The 18,621-nt window shown below is 42.5% G+C and overlaps 1 protein-coding gene across 2 annotated transcripts in view; it reads left to right on the plus strand.

Moving 5' to 3' along the window:
- Positions 1–18,621, plus strand: part of SLC5A4 (solute carrier family 5 member 4) — a 36,217-nt gene that overhangs the window by 9,766 nt on the left and 7,830 nt on the right. For both annotated transcript variants that reach the window (XM_077949880.1, XM_077949881.1), the window contains 6 exons: positions 6,085–6,190; positions 7,846–7,926; positions 10,101–10,321; positions 12,129–12,264; positions 14,084–14,191; positions 15,770–15,920. In XM_077949880.1, coding sequence (XP_077806006.1) covers positions 6,085–6,190; positions 7,846–7,926; positions 10,101–10,321; positions 12,129–12,264; positions 14,084–14,191; positions 15,770–15,920 — 803 coding nt within the window. The remainder of the gene's footprint in view (positions 1–6,084; positions 6,191–7,845; positions 7,927–10,100; positions 10,322–12,128; positions 12,265–14,083; positions 14,192–15,769; positions 15,921–18,621) is intronic.

Here is an 18,621-nt window from a genome sequence, read left to right on the forward strand (position 1 = left end):
GCAATAACATTTGTATTGAGATTTGATACAAACTATTACCTAATCTACAGTCTTTATTCAGATATTGACTATCGTTTTAATACAGTCCTTTATAGCAAAAGAAAATTCTGATCCTTGCAATTCCTCTTTATTATGAGAAATATTTTACAGTCATTGTTAGTGTAATTAATGCCACTGAATTATATACTTAAATGGTTAAATGGTAAATTTTATGTCATATATGTTTTACCACAATTTAAAAAAAAGTCATTGGTGGCTGAGCCCAGTGACTTCTGCCTGCAATCCCAGCACTTCGGGAGGCTGAGGCAGGAGGATCACTGGAGGCCAGGGGTTCCAGACTTGCCTGGGCTAAACAGTGAGACCCTTGTCTCTACAAAAAAAAAAAAAAAGAAAAAAATTATTTAGCCAGGTGTGGTGGCACACATTTATTGTCCCAGCTACTTTGGCTGAGGCAGAAGGATCACTTGAACCCAGGAGCTAAGTTATAGTGAGCTAAGATCATGCCACTGCACCCCAGCCTGAGTGACCTGGAGTAGTCCCTATTTCTTTAGAAAAAAAATCATTGATAATGTGTCGACTACTTATATATAATTTCAAAACCATGGATTTAATTCCTTAATAGTACTATGTAATAGAAACAAAGGTCAAGGAATCCATTATAAGATAGTGTGTTTTAATATGAAAATGATTAAGTAGAACTACACATCAAGTCAAAATGCTGTGGTGTAATACTCACCCCTCTGTGGATGAGGATAAAGCAGTATGAATGAAGACAGCTATAAATGCAGACAGAGGCAGATATGCATGTGTGGCACCTCCACAAGTAACACTCTTTCTGAAATGCTGAACATTTTTTTAAAAGTGAAATGTTCCCTCGATATTAGTTAGTATTCCTGGAAAACCCCAATGTGCAATAGAGTTACAGAAAGTACTTTGTATTTGTACAACTGAGTTGGGATCTAGGCTCAGAAAATCAAGAACAGGTTTTTGGCCAACATCAATATCGGGTGGGATGATAAAATGTCAGATTTTATTTCAAATCTTAGAGAAAAATACAACCGTCTCCTGCTACACCTGTTTCCAGTCCCAAGTTCTGCAAAGAAACAGAGACAGAGTCTCACTGTATCTTCCAGGCTGGAGTGCCGTGGCACAGTCTCGGCTCACTGCAACCTGTGCCTCTCAGGTTCAAGCGATTCTCCTGCCTCAGCCTCCCTAGTAGCCAGGATTACAGGCACGCACCAACACGCTCGGTTAATTTTTTTTTTGTATTTTTAGTAGAGATGGGGTTTCACCATGTTGGCCAGGCTGGTCTCGAACTCCTGACCTCAAATGATCCACCCTGCTTAGCCTCCCAAAGTGTCTCTCATATGTTTTTAACTATTTGAGGTTGTTATATATATCATTGCCCTTTAACCCCAAAAATTTCAATGTAAATTTTCCCCCAGATTTAACACTCATTGATGATTCTACCTGATCCAGTGATTTTTACCTGATCCAGTCTTTACTGTGGCAGTTGTAAAATGATGGTTTTTTTAAACTAAGCCTTCTCTGTATATCGTTATTCCTAGGAGCAGGGATAATTTCTTGCAAAACCACAGTGGAATTATCAACTCGAGTAAACATAACATGGATACACTAATCTACCATTTATATTCCAACTTTGTCAATTGACCCAGTAATATCCTTTTTATCATCTTTTCTTCTCCAGTGCAGGATGCAGTCTAGGGTTAGGTGCCACATTCAGTTGCCAAAGGTCTTCAGCCTCCTTTCTTCTGGAATATTTCCATATCCCTTTTCTGTCTTTGATGACACTGACATTTTGAAGGATAGAGTCCCTACTCCACCCTTCTTAATATGACAATCTTTATTTTGGATTTGCCTGATATTTCTTCATGGTTGGATTCAGGTTATGCATTCTTCTTGGCTGGAATACTGCATAAGTGATATATCCTACTAAAAGTATCCTGTCTAGAAGTATTCAGTGCCCATCTGTTCCTCAATGGTGATGTTAATTTTAATCACCTGGTCAAAGTATTGCCCAATTTCTCCACTATAGAATTACTGTTTTATTTTCCCCTGTAACCAATAAACGGTCTGTGACAGATGCTTTAAACCATTGAAATATCCAGTTCCTCTTCAAATTTTTCCACTAGATTTAACATTCATAAATGATTCTTATTAGATCCAGTCTTTACTATGATGGTTGCCAAATAATAATTTTCCAACTCTAGCACTCCTTCCGTAGTTCCCAGCCAGCATTCAGCAGGCTACTGAGGGCAGGAGTCTTCCCTTCTCTGTTTATCTGTTACTGATATTGCACTGATACATTCCTATTTATCATTGGTTTACCAATATTATTATATGCAGTTATTTGATACTTTTTTTTTTTTTTGAGACAGAGTCTCACTCTGTCACCCACACTGGAGTGCAGTGGCGCGACCTCAGCTCACCGCAACCTCCACGCCTGCCAGGTTCAAGCGATTCTCCTGCCTCAGCCTCCTGAGTAGCCGGAACTACAGGCACCTGCCACCACGCCTGGCTAATTTTTTGTATTTTTAGTAGAGACCGGGTTTCACCATGCTAGTCAGGCTGGTCTCGAACTCCTGACCTCGTGATCTGCCTGCCTCGGCCTCCCAAAGTGCTGTGATTACAGGCATGAGCCACCACGCCCGGCCAGTTATTTTGATACTTATACCACATTTGGCCAGTGAGAGTTCCTCAAACTGGATTCTGTGTAAAGGATGGAGCATGATCCCATCATTTTGTTGAGCAATTTCTTAAATTCTGGCCTAACAAAATGTTTCAGACTCGTCTTGTACCAACCCTTTTCCAGCCCTGGAATCACCTGTTTTTCTGGGACAGCCCTGGCTCCTTTAGTGGGGAACGGTATTAGAAACAAAAATCTGGGTGCTAAGTGTGCTTATTGGGTTGACTTTTTTTCTTGACTCTTTTAGCTGACAGAATTAGGAAATAAATGCATACATACACACATGTAAATGCACACACAGAAATAGATATATTCATACACACACATACATATACTTTCTAGGCAGCTATACACATACATATACAGTTTAGAAATCATGAGTTCACACGAATACCTCCAACTCCAATCCAGCTTTATAGAGCATTTTATTGCCTTCTGCAATTCTATATTTATATGTTCCTTCTTCCACAATTGAGACTCCTGGCCCTCTAAGTCATCAACATATACATATATATATATACACACACCCACAGATATATATACACACACACATATACATACACATACACACACACACACATATATATATATAGTTTGTTTGCTCAATCCTATAACGCATCAAAAATGGTTTCAGAAATGCTTCAGGACATTGGCCTGAGCAAAGATTTTTTTGGCTAAGACCTCAAAACCACAGATAACAAAAGCATAAATTAAAAAAAAAATCTCAAGTGATCCACCCGCTTTGGCCTCCCAAAGTGCTGGGATTACAGGCATCAGCCACTGTGCCTGGCCGAAACAAAAATAAGTAAATTTTTTTTTTTTTTTTTTTTTTTTTTGAGACAGAGTCTTGCTCTGTCGCCCAGGCTGGGGTGCAGTGGCCGGATCTCAGCTCACTGCAAGCTCCGCCTCCCGGGTGTAGACCATTCTCCTGCCTCAGCCTCCCGAGTAGCTGGGACTACAGGCGCCCGCCACCTCGCCCGGCTAGTTTTTTGTATTTTTTAGTAGAGACGGGGTTTCACCGTGTTAGCCAGGATGGTCTCGATCTCCTGACCTCGTGATCCGCCCGTCTCGGCCTCCCAAAGTGCTGGGATTACAGGCTTGAGCCACCGCGCCCGGCCAATAAGTAAATATTTTTAATAAGAAAATTATTTCCGAATTGCCTCACCCATGCTGTTACAAACAAACAAACAAACTAAAAATGAATTCAGAACTTATTTGCAGTTCTCCTCCATCCCCACCAAAAGACTAGTGTATCATCAAACATGGTGTTCCTCACTTTGCCAATTTTTTTTGCCTTTTCTAGAAGTTTCTCATCGGTGTAGGTCCCTGTTCTGAAAGGCAGCTTTGGCTGTTGGTTTTGAGAGCTTATTTGACCCAGACTACTCTGAACCCTTTTGGAACTTATCAAGTAGCGTTTATAGTTGCCCACTGGTTATTAAAGCAAAGCCTCTTCTATGCTCTGCTGTAGTTCTGAAATTGTCCTACTGTGCTTCTCAGCGGTCACTTGGTGGCTCTGTGGGGATGTCTAAGTTCCTTCAGATAAGCTACTGTTTCTCTCTGCCTCCTCCCAGATCTTGCTGTCATGCAGGTCTTGCGGCTGAGGTTGATTTGCACCTGCTGTCTTGCCTTTTGGGCCTCATGGAAATACCCGGTCATCTAATTTTGTTGGTTTTGCCATAAACTTGCTCTGTCTAATGTAGAGAGTCATGGAAGTTCACAAACCATGCTGCCACATTCACCATCTTCCTAGAATAATTTGTCTATACTTCTCTAAGTGTTCCCCACATATTTCACTAAGTAAAATTCCAGATAGCAGTATAACAAAGTGCTTAACCATGTAAGCTTCTGAGTCACACCACACAGGTTTAAATCCTGAGCTTACCACTTTCTATCTGGGTGATCCAGGACAAATTCCCTAAGCCTCCGTTTTCTCCGATGCAAAATGATGACAATAATGCCTACCTGACAGGTAGTTTGGGGACATGGAGAAGGGTAGGGGTGGATTCTGTCAAGGTTTCAAGGAAGAGATGATCCATTGGCAGCTTAAGTTTTTCCAGAACAGAGAAAAAAATGTTACCCAATTCGTCTCTTAAAAACGGACTCAGTTCTGTTAATAATTTTAGGAAAATTAAAACGAACAGATAATTATAAAAATCCTCATTGGCAAACAAGAATACTAATTTTAAGAACATATATCTTATTAGTTTTATATATATATACACACACATATAATAACTAGCAGGAAATTGTCCTAAATTATTCATGTTAATTATGCTGAGCCAAATATTGTAGATAGGAAAATGTACTTCCCACTGAAATATGTTTGCCTTAGAGAGATTTCTAAGTTGATCATAATCTCCCTTTTTTATGGTTAGACCTAAAGGCCCTAGGAGGGTCAGAGACACATGTAATTAATTGAATTCCAGCCAGCATCATGCTTTTACAGCACAGTCTGCATAATCTAAATTAATTCTACATTTTCCCCTCAATTTCAAAAATAATCATAACTGACCCCCCAATTCAAACCAATTTTCAATCATTGTAGCACATATATATTTGGAATATATATATGAAACAATGTTCTTTGGTTGTATTCTATTTTGGTACATACTCTTTCTTTCTTTCTTTCTTTCTTTCTTTCTTTCTTTCTTTTTTTTTTTTTTTTTTTTTTTTTTTTTGAGACGGAGTCTTGCTCTGTCGCCCAGGCTGGAGTGCAGTGGCGCGATCTCGGCTCACTGCAAGCTCCGCCTCCCGGGTTCATGCCATTCTCCTGCCTCAGCCTCCCGAGTAGCTGGGACTACAAGCCCCCGGCCACCATGCCCGGCCCATTTTTTGTAATTTTAGTAGAGACGGGGTTTCACCGTGTTAGCCAGGATGGTCTCGATTTCCTGATCTCGTGATCCACCCGCCTCAGTCTCCCAAAGTGCTGGGATTACAGGCTTGAGCCACCGCGCCCGGCCGCTTGGTACATACTTTCTATCCAATTACCGCTCACTGCAGCCTCAAACTCCCGGGCTCAAGGAGAAGATATATTTCTAAATACTCCATCACAGTTGAGGAGCTTCCTATAAGCAATTACTCAGCCTCTCTAAGCCTCATGGCACAGAAAAAGTTCTCAGGACATGTCACCTCATGTAATAAGCACCTCAATTGAGCAAAGAACTAACTTCTATGAGAATATAGGAGAGAGTGAAGACAGTGAAAATCATTTTTGAGGCTTTATGGAAGGTATTACTCTGGGGCCATCCCAGTGGATTCTTGAAGGATAAGTAGGAGTCTATCAGAAAAAGAAGGGTTAAGAAGAGTGGACATTGGGGCAGAGAAACCAGTGGCCTCAAATGCATGTTTCTTTCTCATCCTGACTGTTCCTTTTTTAGTCAGACATGTTTGCTGGAGCTATATTCATCAAGCTGGCCTTGGGATTGGACCTTTACCTGGCAATCTTCATCCTCTTGGCTATGACTGCTGTTTACACCATCACTGGTGAGTATGTTGTATATTTTGCTCACTCGGACTGTCTTTTGCTGATCCCACCCCAACCTGCAATTAGCATTCTCAGTGTTAGCCTTGTCGCTGCCGAGGTAAAGGCACCATTTCATTCCCACTATGAGAGTCAAGCACAGCACCAGAAACACAACTAGAGCATAGAACACAGAATCCTTGATATTAGAAGTGAGCATCTTGATGTAAGGGAATTATGTGGGGAATGGGGTGGGAAACGGGTCATTTGGTTCAGCTATGTGTTTGGTACCCAGACTGGCACTTAGAATTTAGCATATCATCCACACAGACGGTTGGGAGGAAATAGCAGCTCAGATAGGAGACTAGCAAATGAAAGGTGAGGTTCAAATGAACACAGGATGCCAGGGCATGGCGTTGGCCGTGAATGGTGCAGTTGAGAGAGGAGAACTGGAGCAGTGGGTTGCTGGCAGGAGACGATGTGTGACAATAGTCCAAGCAGGCTCTCATGAACCAGGTATGTTGATATGCTTCTCATGCATACTAACATAAAAATTAAAGTATACCAGCTGAGTTGGAAGACGTAAGGAAAAATACCAGCTAGAACGGTCAAAACAGTTTTGGGGCCATTTCCATGCATTTGAACTGTCAACCTAAAATAAGCGACAGAGAGACCAACTCTCCAAAATGAGGAGTTTCTTTGGGGAACAGTGAGGGATTGCAAACCAGGATACATGTCCTGTGGCAGACCATAGGACTTCCAAGGGGGTTGGGGCAAAGGGGAGGCTTTTAAAGACAGAGAGGGAGAGCCCACGTAAGCTGTTCTGAAACAAAGATGATTGTTTCACCTGCTTCTTGCAGGCGCTGGTGTTTGTTCATTGGTGGTACTGGCTGTTGCTAGGAGACAGTCTTCATAATAATGTCTTCCAACAGTTCCTGTTACCGGCATAGGTGTATGAGGGCCCTACCTGCGTGACCTCCCAGCCCCATTTTGTTAGGGTTTGGCATAAGTGTCTCTATTTTGGTACAGACCACTTCCACAGAGCATGTGTTTCCGAATAAGGGAGCGATAAGGGCATGAGTATTCTGTGTTCAGGATTCATCTTATTTTCTCATGACACTCTCATAAAGGGAATATCTTGTTGCAGGTGCTGGTGACTAACTAGACTGACAGCTTAGTTAGTCTAGACTTGAAAAATAAGCTGGGTTTGGGATTTTTTGTTGTTCAACACTACAGCAAAACACAAAACACGGTAACTATATCTGGTACTGAATTAATGAAACAATAATACGTTCCAGCACTAGAGCAAAAGTGGTTTCGCTAGATATTTTAGAGCAGGTGCACTGTGCTGAATGGCTGTAAATTGAGGGATTGTTAAGAGAAACTTTCATGGTATTAAAGTGCTGCCTTTTCCCCTGCTTAATATTCAAAAACTCACACAAAGATGAAACTTCACTGTAATTCATAGAAACTTCGAATCAGAGCAAAGCAAGGGAAGTAGGAGAACCAGTGCTGAGGAGATTATGATGTCAGGACAAGCTTGTGGCTCACCTAGGAGCTTTTGATGTCTTCTACTGGGTCATTTCCAGGGTTCTGGGTGGAGGAGAACCCAGTGGTGAAGGCAAATACATGGGGACACATGGATAAAATGCCCTGGTTCTTTTCTTTCTCTCACCAGGGGGGTTGGCCTCAGTGATTTACACAGACACCCTCCAGACCATCATCATGCTGATTGGCTCTTTTATTCTCATGGGGTTTGGTAAGTGATGACCCTGCGTGCAGTGCCCAGGGGCCGGAAGTGACGGGGCTTGTTTCTGTTCAGTCTGTCTGCTCCTTATTGGGATGCCTTCCAGTTTCATCTCGTCACACTTTCCCGTCATTTATATAATCCCCATCACTGAAATATCTGCCTGACTTCTTTCTTGCTTTATTATCTCAGCATAAGGAAATGGATGGTGGGGAAAAGAACATCACTTTCTTTTAAAAATTATTGCTGGCCGGGCACGGTGGCTCAAGCCTGTAATCCCAGCACTTTGGGAGGCCGAGACAGGCGGATCACGAGGTCAGGAGATCGAGACCATCCTGGCTAACACGGTGAAACCCCATCTGTACTAAAAAATACGAAAAACTAGCCGAGCGAGGTGGCGGGCACCTGTAGTCCCAGCTACTCGGGAGGCTGAGGCAGGAGAATGGCATAAACCCAGGAGGCAGAGCCTGCAGTGAGCTGAGATCCAGCCACTGCACTCCAGCCTGGGCGACAGAGCGAGACTCCGTCTCAAAAAAAAAAAAAAATTATTGCTTAGGTAAGTTATCTCATTTAACCTTAATTTCTTTGTGTGAAGGACAGACAAAATCAGTAGCAGTGGGTTGATAATTTTACAGAAGTATTTGTACATTAGATTCAAAGCCTAGAAACCTTTCATTTACATAGAATTTTTATGAAATGAAGGATTAAATAGTAGGAAAAAATTTGAGAACTGAATATTAGTTCAACTGAATCATACACAGACATAGAATACACAACCTATGTTTGTGTACTCAAACAATGTATTGTAGTGGATTTTCATCCAAAACATCCGTAACCTCATTATGACTATTTTGGATGGAAATCTATTGCATTGTGACAATACACAAATACAGGTTGGAGTTTTCTTAATAATGCTCACTTATTAGTATCATTCAGTTCATTGCCATCAAGCAATATTGACCTAATTTACAGCTTGCCAATATTTGTTTTCTCTTATTATGGTATTTATCTTTGCATAGGAAAACTAGCCATACTGGACGGCATGGATACAGGACAGTTCTATCACTGCAGAATGTTTCTGTTGCACAGTGCCACTCCAGAGGCTAGTCGTTAGCACCAATTCTTTGTGTACTTTCTATTCAGTTATCCAGAACTTCTGTGCTGTTCTTGTTCATGGTGCCTTGGTTTCTGGCCTCAGTGATGCACTCCCTGGCATTAGGTCTCTAAACCTCAATTCTGCCATCTTTAGGATGAAGAGGGGGACTCTCATCTCTTAGAGTCTCCTATGTATTTTTGTTACAATCCATATTTATCTAATCAAAGCAACTTCCTCATATTGTCTGTATCCTCCACTCGGCTAAGTTCCTGCCTTGCACATTTATTTTGTACATGATCCTAGCACAGTGTTTGGCACATAGTAGTCCTTCAGCTAAATAATGAAGTAGATTAATGTTAACTCAACCCTACAATTGTATAATACTCTGATGAATTTTTCATCATTTAAAGCTATACTAAGCTACCCCAGATGCCTGGGCTCAGCTTTTTAAGAGCAACCACAATTCTCTTCTGCACCTGACTGGCCTTTCCAGACCCGAACAGGCTGAGTCTCATCATTTTCCCTTGTCACATCTAACCTGCCACCCCCAATTTCTGCTTCTTATCTTTCCAATTTTTTTTTATTGTAACAGGCAAAATATAGTGTTGCACCAGAAAACCAGATTGCAAGTAAGATCAAAAGAGCCAAGCTCTGGGTCAAGAAGAGAGGCCTTTGCCTCCCGATCTTTTCAGAGGAGCTGGGGCTTTCTGATGGATAATTTCATGGGGCTCACTTTGTTAGTTCACCTTCCAGTTTGCTTATGCTCTAAATGGTTCTGAGATATCAGTGCCGGCCTGTTGGATAACAGCTTCGTTTTTACCTTAAAAGAGACACTAACTCAAAATTTCAAAGAGCAATATAGGAAGACAAGTCAGAGTTATTTGCTTTCTGTACTTCGTGAAAGTCAATCTGGTAGCATAGCCAGTGCCAGTGGAGGTACCAGAAAGACATGGACCTGGGAGAGGGTGACTGAGGATTGGACTGGGCTGATGGGAGGTGATTGTGTACCTCCACCAAAAAGTAGTCATCATAAACATTGGATGTCTTAGATTTCAGTAAGACATCTCGTTTTACTCTGATGCCTTTTTAGCATTTAACGAAGTTGGAGGTTACGAGAGCTTTACCGAGAAGTACATGAATGCCATCCCGTCCGTAGTCGAGGGGGACAACTTGACAATCAGTGCCAGCTGCTACACACCTCGGGAGGACTCCTTCCACATCTTCCGAGATCCTGTGACTGGGGACATTCCATGGCCCGGAATTATATTTGGAATGCCCATTACAGCTTTGTGGTACTGGTGCACAAATCAGGTGAAGTGTGTGTGTGTGTGTCTGTGTGTGTGTCTGTGTGTGTACATGTGTTTGTTGTTCTTGTCTCATAGAAAAACATTTAGTTTCCATTTTGCACACACATCGTTTAAAGAGTCAAATACTTCTTCGTTTTTGTTTTTTGTGTTTTTTTAGATGGAGTCTCACTCTGTCACACAGGCTGGAGTGCAGTGGCATGATCTCAACTCACTGCAACCTCCACCTCCCGGGTTCAGGTGATTCTCCTGCCTCAGCCTCCCGAGTAGCTGGGATTACAGATGCACACCACCATGCCCGGCTAACTTTTGTATTTTCAGTAGAGACGGGGTTTCACCATGTTGGCCAGGCTGGTCTCAAACACCTGACCTCAGGTGATCTGCCCACCTTGGCGTCTCAAAGTGCTGGGATTACAGGGATGAGCCACCACATCCAGCTTAAAGAGTCAAACACTTCTACAAAACTTGTTATTTAAAAACAGCTGCACAGTACCCTGCTTTCTACTCTATTTCTTGTCCTTCAGAGGCAAATGCTTTCAGCCCTTTTAAGTAAGTGTTTTGGCATTTATTTCTGTTCCCTAAATCCTTGTGCTCAGTGTGCAGTCTGTGAGCCATCAACATGGACATCACCTTGGAGCTCACTAGGAATAAATGCTCTCAGACCCTATAACCCTATCTAGACCCTTTGAATTGGAATCTGCTCATTAACTTGATCCCCAAGTGATTCAGATAAATGCTTGTGTTGCTCCCTGTTAGTTTTAGGATTTTATTGTTGGCTTCCCTATGATGAAGGATGAGAGTTTAGCTGTCTTTCAACTTTCCCTTCCCAGCCCCATGCAAGCACACCTGTTCCCCCATCCTCCCAATAGCTGTCAATCACAATTTTGGAGAGATCAGCATTCGGTGCCACCATTTTTGTGACTACCCGAATGTAATTCACAGCTGAACCATGTGATTATACTGCCTGACTTTTCCTTAGCTTTTTTTGTTGTTGTTGTTCCTGGAATTAATAATTTTAAGTCTTGTTTTCTTTCTTTTTTAAAAAACATTATTTTTTGAATAGAGACAGGGTCTCACTATGTCTCAAACTCCTGGACTCCAGCAATCCTTCTGTCTCAGCCTTCCAAAGTGCTGCACTTACAGGTGTGAGCCACCGCACCTGGCCAATTCTTAATTTTTCATTTTGAATTTTCTTGCTAATTATTACTCATTGAATGAAAGGTTCTCCTAGAGTCTTTTGCCCTCTCACAGTCTGGCAGCACTCCCTCTGGTGCCCAACTAACTTATCCAATGACCCCTTCACTGTCATCTTTGGGAATTCATTTTTGCCCTACTCAGGTTATTTCTCCTTTTTCCAGTACCGCCAGTTGTCTTCTTTCTTCGTTTATTCCGTCTTTCGGGGCAAATCCAAGCCTTCAGTATCTTCCTGAGCTAGGCCTCAGGAAGTGAGAATGAGTGGGGAATGTGTGATATTTGTCTTTCTGTGCCTGGCTTATTTCACTTAGCGTAATGACCTCCAGTTCCATCCGTGTTGCTGCAAATGACAGGGCTTCATTGTTGTGTGCGGCTGAATGGTTTTGCATTGTGTATTATGCACATTTTCCTAATCCATTCATCCGCTGATGGACACTCAGGCTGATTCCACATGCTGGCTATTGTGAATAGTGCTGCAGTGAACATAGGAGTGCAGATAGCTCTTTGGTATACTGGTCCACATCATTTCTTATTGCAACATTAAACTCTGGAAAGAGATACTCACTGCCTTGGAAATCATCCCCTGGTTGTTTCATGAGTGTGTCACGTTCTCCCGGCAGGTCATCGTGCAGCGCTGCCTGAGTGGCAAGGACATGTCTCACGTGAAGGCTGCTTGCATCATGTGTGCTTACCTGAAGCTGCTGCCCATGTTCCTCATGGTGATGCCGGGGATGATCAGCCGCATCCTGTACACAGGTAAGCCCTGAATCTGTATGTTCTCTCTTTTCTTTATGCTTGTATTCTGAGAAGTGTTCTTAAAATGTCATAAAGCCTTGAGAAAATCCATTCTGGATGGAAGTAAAAGCAGAATTCCAGGTGGAGGGCACAGCCTGCACAGCGGTCAAAGGCAGGAAAATGTGGCATATTGGATGCTCTGTTCCTTTATCCTTGTCATACCATCTGCCTGTCTCATAGACATTTGAGTCTGTGAGTTCTGTCTTCATGAGTTGCTTAGATTTAAGGAAGTCCAGAGAATATGGCAAAACGACACTGCAGGATGAGGTAGGATTGGGTTAATTTGAGTCAAGTGAGCTGTACCGTCTGAGTTTGGTGACATCTCTGACTGAGAAGGTCTTGGTCCCTCTGAGAAAACTGGAGAACTGAATCAGTTTTCACTGCTTTGGAATCAGGCTGTTTGAGGATATGTAAATTTCTGAGTCAGCTGAGAGTAACTGCTAGTGTTGAATTCAACTTCCTTTATTATGAAAAGTGAAGAGAATATAACCAAATCTTTCTTGACTTATCGAGGAATCATTTTTATCGGGGTAATCCATCAGATAACACTAAATCCACATCATGTTTTCTCAACTGGGCATCAGTTGATTTCACTGAAATATTGTTAAGTGAACATCAAGGGACCAGCATCCTTCTTATTGCAGCTTTGTAATATTCTTTATAAGGGTAAAGAATATTCATGCCTATAATCTCACCTACTTGGGAGGCTGAGGCAGGAGAATCGCTTGAGGCCCAGGACTTTGAGACCAGCCTGAGCAATACAGCAAGATCCCATCTCTAAATAATAAGATAAAGTAGCTAGGCATGATGGTGTGTTCCTATAGTCTCAGCTGCTTGGGAGGCTGAGGCGGGAGGATTGCTTGAGCCCAGGAGTTCAAGGCTACAGTGAACTATGATTGCACCATTGCACTACAGCTTGGGTGACAAAGTGAGATCCCATCTCTTCAAAAAAAAAAAAAAAAAGCGTAGGTATCTAACTAGTGGGAAATGGCCAAAGAAATTACTGTGCACCTCCTTTATGGAAAAATGAAAACAGGAGACTGAAGACTATCTCAAAACTTGGGAAAATGCTGAGGTTAGGATGCTAAGTGTAAAAAGAAACTTGAAAAATAATGTCTCAACAACTACCATAGTTTTACAAAAAAGACATTTCTGTATAGAAAAGGATTAGGAAGTAGTGAAAAGAAGCTAATGTGCTGAGGTGTTATTTTTCTGGGTGATTCTTTATCAAGCCTCCCTGTCTGTTGTCATAATGTCGTTTAAGCAAAAACAAAAAACCAACAAGGTATTGTGCAACTGCCACAGAGGTGAGGCATCATGACACATGGGACAGTCACCCAACTGGCCATCACAAGTGTCACCTCTTCTTAGATGCAGGTGAAAGATACTAGGCTAAATGTGACTACACTCAGGACCTAACTTCCCGTTGCTATTTTTGTCAATCTCTTGAGTTCTGTGTTCCTGGAAGAATGACTTTTTTGCTGTTTTCCCAGAGGATGGGGTCCACTCCCTCTCTTTGCTCAAATGCTCTTGCTAGGCCACGTCCCAAGAGAGCCCCTGTCCCATTGGTCGGTGTAAGGGGGCTACAGGGATGAGATACTTAGGGTTGTGTTTTGGGAATAGAGGGGCCAGATCTGTGGTATGGAGTTCAAAGTTGAATCTTCAGTTTCCAGGCAAATATCTTTCCTTCCTTATGATCTTACAACTTTTCTCTTTGTTTAATGGTTGTTGGTTTTGCCTATTTTGGCCTCATTGGACTCACTTCTGAATTCTTCCTCAGATAAGGTAGCATGTGTGGTACCTTCTGAATGCGTGAAACACTGTGGCGTTGATGTTGGCTGCACTAACTATGCATACCCAACGATGGTGCTGGAACTGATGCCCCAAGGTAGGAAAATGTCCCTGCTGGGACAGCCCCAGAGCCCTGTTTACAGATGGGTCTCGTGGAAGGGTTATGGTGCAATTCTTTAACCTTCCATTAATTCAATCCAACTCATCAGACATTTCTTGAGCACCTTCCACAGGCTACCAGCTCTGTGCTAGGCCTGAACATTTCAGAGATGAACCGGGTACAACTACTGTTAGAAGAATTCTTACTCCTTCAGATTCAAGACTGTTTTCTGAGGCAGCCAAGAACAAATTAAATGATCCATTTGTCAATAAAAGAGTTGCATAGTCATAAACTTGTAAACACGAGACCTAGAGGTAAACTATTTTTTCTGCTTTTTGGGGGCTAGTGATAACCAAATAAACCAAATAGAATAAACTATTTATCCTTCTTTTTGGAGGGCATTTTTGGGGCTAGTGATAACCAAATAATAGATCTCAATCTATTTAATCTGCAACTATTTATTGAGTGCCTACTGAGTGCCAGGCACTGCTTTGGTGCTAACAAAACATCAGTGAAATAGGCACAAAGTCCCCTACCTCTTGGAACTCAAAATCTAGTAGTGTGAGATAGAAAATAAACCACATAGGAAATACATAAATTATTAGGATGCCAGAAGGTGATCATTGCTGTGGTGAACAGAAATGGAGCAGGGTACAGAGCTCAGGACTTGACCAGGTGATCCCGTACCCCATCAAGAGTTGGCTACACTTCTTCCACCTTCCTCCACCCTGACACACAGGAGGGAGGAAGGGACCAGGGCCCACAATCATGACACCACATACTCCCCATCCACACACACTCTGTCCTAGGAGGCTTAGGGCCATTATTAATGGGCAGAGGGAACTGGAGGATGAAGTTCCCATCATGGCTCAAAACTCTTGGCTTTGCCCCTCCAAAGACTTGTTTAGCAGAACCGCCTACTGGACTTCTTCCTCTCCAGTTCTCTTAAGTCTTCAGGAAGCCAACAGCCCCTACCCAAAGAAAGATGGTGTGATGTTGTTTCCTCTCTTCTAAAACTAGGTTCCAGTAGATGATCTCTAAGTTCATGTTTAGGACTAAAATTCTTTTTGCTTTAATCTGTCCCCTCAAGCATTTATTTTTTGAGTTACAAACAATTCAATTACACTCTTTAAGTTATTTTAAAATGTACAATTAACTTATTACTGATTATGGTTACCCTGCTTTGCTATCAAACAGTAGGTCTTATTCATTCTTTCTCTCTTTTTTGTACCCATTAACCATCCCCGCCACCACCCCTAGTCCCCCACTACCCTTCCCAGCCTCTGGTAACCATCCTTCTGCTCTCTATATCCATGAGTTCAATTGTTTTTGATTTTTAGATGATACAAGTAAGTGAGAACATGTGATGTTTTGTCTTTCTGTGCCTGACTTATTTATACTGGATTATTCTCAGGTGACCAGGAAAATATGCAGGAAACTCCACATGCTGATGTGTATTGATAAAGACATCAGTTAACCAATGTTCCGGATGGTGCTTTTACCTTTCAACGCTCTCTGGTTTAGCAAGGCGCTGTCCAGCCACTAACCAGTGCTTGTACCCTCTCCCGGCTCCAGGACTGCGAGGCTTGATGCTTTCGGTCATGCTGGCCTCTCTCTTAAGCTCCCTGACCTCCATCTTCAACAGCGCCAGCACCCTTTTCGCTATTGACCTCTACACCAAGGTGCGAAAGCAAGCGTCGGAGAAAGAGATCCTGATAGCTGGACGGTGAGTTCCCACCTAGAATCCTCTGGAGAAGTGCAGATGTAGAAGTGAACTAGAGTTCCCTTGCCTTTGACTTTGGTGAAAGTAATCCTAGCATCTGGATACGGGGACGAGACATTGGAGTACATCGAATTCAAGTGATCACTTTCCAGATACAAAAATTTGAACCATACCTTTAAATGAAATAATCACTTTTTCGGTCTTTCAAATGCTTCTGAATGGCTCTTATTTCTTCCCCTCCTCACATCACCCCCCTATCCACATCTTCATAAAACTCCACTAGTATTTTAATGGGGTGTAAAATTCCCACCTACTCTGATAGGTGAATGCATTGTCTCTAGCAGTTTCTGTGTATATCACATGGAGGTAACAGATTACGTCTTCTACACATGAACACAGAGGACTTTATCAGTCATATTCATGAATGATTGGGCTGTGTTACAAAGGAGCAGGGAAGAGACTAATTCCAAGAGGATGCTTGGAGAGTTAAGTCAACCCAGGGGACCCTGAGCAGCCTGGGGGCCTTGAAGATAGTGGGAGTGAGATGGAAGGAAATGAGGAAAAAATGGATACCAGAATGTCCTTCTTCCCCTTCACAATTTTCGAGAAGACCCTATATTATCATGGCTTTTTTTTTTTTGACAGAGTTTCACTCTTTTTGCCCAGGCTGGAGTGCAATGGCACACTCCCAACTCACTGCAACTGCTGCCTCCCAGGTTCAAGCGATTCTCCTGCCTCAGCCTCCTGAGTAACTGGGATTACAGGTGCCCGCCACCATGCCCAGCTAATTTGTTGTATTTTAGTAGAGATAGGGATTCACAGTGTTGGCCAGGCTGGTCCCAAATACTGACCTTGGGTGATCCATTCTCCTCGGCCTCCCAAAGTGCTGGGATTACAGGTGTGAGCCACTGCCCCTGGCCTGTCGTAGCATTTTGTAAAATGTTTTAAAAATCAAAGTACAGCACACATAAAGAAAACAGTTAAAACATGGATGCACAGCTCAGAGATGCGTCACAAAATGAGGACCATGTAACCATCGATCAAGTCAAGACATGGAAATTGCCAGCACCCAGAAGTTCGTCTTGGTCTACATCATTCCAAAGCTAACCACTGTGACTTGTGACGCTATAGCTTAGTCTTTTCCAACTTCATGCTATTATAAGTAGAATAATTGCATTTGTATCCCTTGAAATACGATGTTTTTTTTTTTTAAGACAGAGTCTTGCTCTGTCACCAAGCTGGAGTGCAGTGGCACGATCTTGGCTCACTGCAACTCTGCCTCCCAAGTTCAAGCGATTCTCCTGCCTCGGCCTCCTGAGTAGCTGGGACTACAGGCACCCACCACCATGCCAGGCTAATTTTTGTACTTTTAGTAGAGACGGAGTTTCACCATGTTGGCCAGATGGTCTTGATATCTTGACCTCGTGATCTGCCCACCTCGGCCTCCCAAAGTCCTGGGATTACAGGCGTGAGCCACTGCCACCTGCTGAAATATGGCTTATTTTGCTCATGTTATGTTTGCAACATTCAACCGTGTTGCTATGTGTAGTTGTAGTATAATCATTTTCTTTCTCTGTGATGTTCTGCTGTAGTCAGATATCAGAATTTGTCTAGTCTTTTCAAAGAAATTGGTATCAAGAGAAACTGACCAACTATTTAAAAGACTGTCCTTTGTTGTTGACAGTAACAATAACTTTAGCAAATTAAACACTTGGGGAAAAACCCAAAGGTCTCACTTGGCCCAGAGCTTGACTCTGGACAAATGCTGTAGGAGAGGGAGTACAGGAAGGCAGGAGCATACCTGTAGTAGAGAAAGTACCGGTTGGTGTTCAGGAGGCCCAAGATGCAGTCGTCCCACTAATAGGTATATGATCTTGGACACACATCCTCCTTAAGTCTCAATGATAAAACAATGACTTGTTCTTTTCCCCTCTCTCTCTGTGTTATCAAATGCCTACTATCTCACAAAACACAAATAAGAAAAAAACACATATGCTTTTAAAATTCCTGCCTCATGGAATGTATGCCTTTGTCAGGAAGATAGATAATAAAGGTGTGCTACCTCAGGTGACCAGAGGCGCTAGAAAGACAAAGTAGGAAGAAAGGATGGAAGCAACCTCATCCAGGTGCTCAGAGAGTCCTCTCTGAGGGGGTGGTGTCTGAGCAGAGCCTGCAGGAAGTGTGGGAGTGAACCCCATGGTGCTCTCGGGGAAGGAACAATGAGGGCTGCTTTCCTCCTACAGTCACGTATGTGGTATGTTTGAGAACAACCAGGAGTGAGTTTCGTCCATGAGAAGCCAGTGGGAGAGTGAAGAGCAAGGTCAGAAAGGTGCCTGGAGGCGAGGTCATGCAGGGCCATTGAAGTCATAACAAGACAGGATTTTATTCTACATGTGATAGGAAACTGTAACTGAATGAGTTGGGAAAGCACGTGATTTGCCTTCCAATGGTGATAAAAAATAAATACCAACAGTAAGTGTAATTTATTGAATCCTTACTGTGGTTTAGGCATTATGCTAAGACTTCCCATAGTTTATCACATTTAGTTGTTGCAAGGATGCAGTGATTTTGTAACATTTAAATGAGACATTTGTCTCCTTTAAATGTTTAAATGCCCAAATACTTGTTCCTTCCTCCACCCCACAACTGCTTCTCTATTTCATGTGAGCAAAGAGAGATGAATGGCCTTTTATGCACATTCTAG

This window comes from Macaca mulatta, chromosome 10, assembly GCF_049350105.2.
Source record: "Macaca mulatta isolate MMU2019108-1 chromosome 10, T2T-MMU8v2.0, whole genome shotgun sequence".
Lineage (NCBI taxonomy): Eukaryota > Metazoa > Chordata > Mammalia > Primates > Cercopithecidae > Macaca > Macaca mulatta.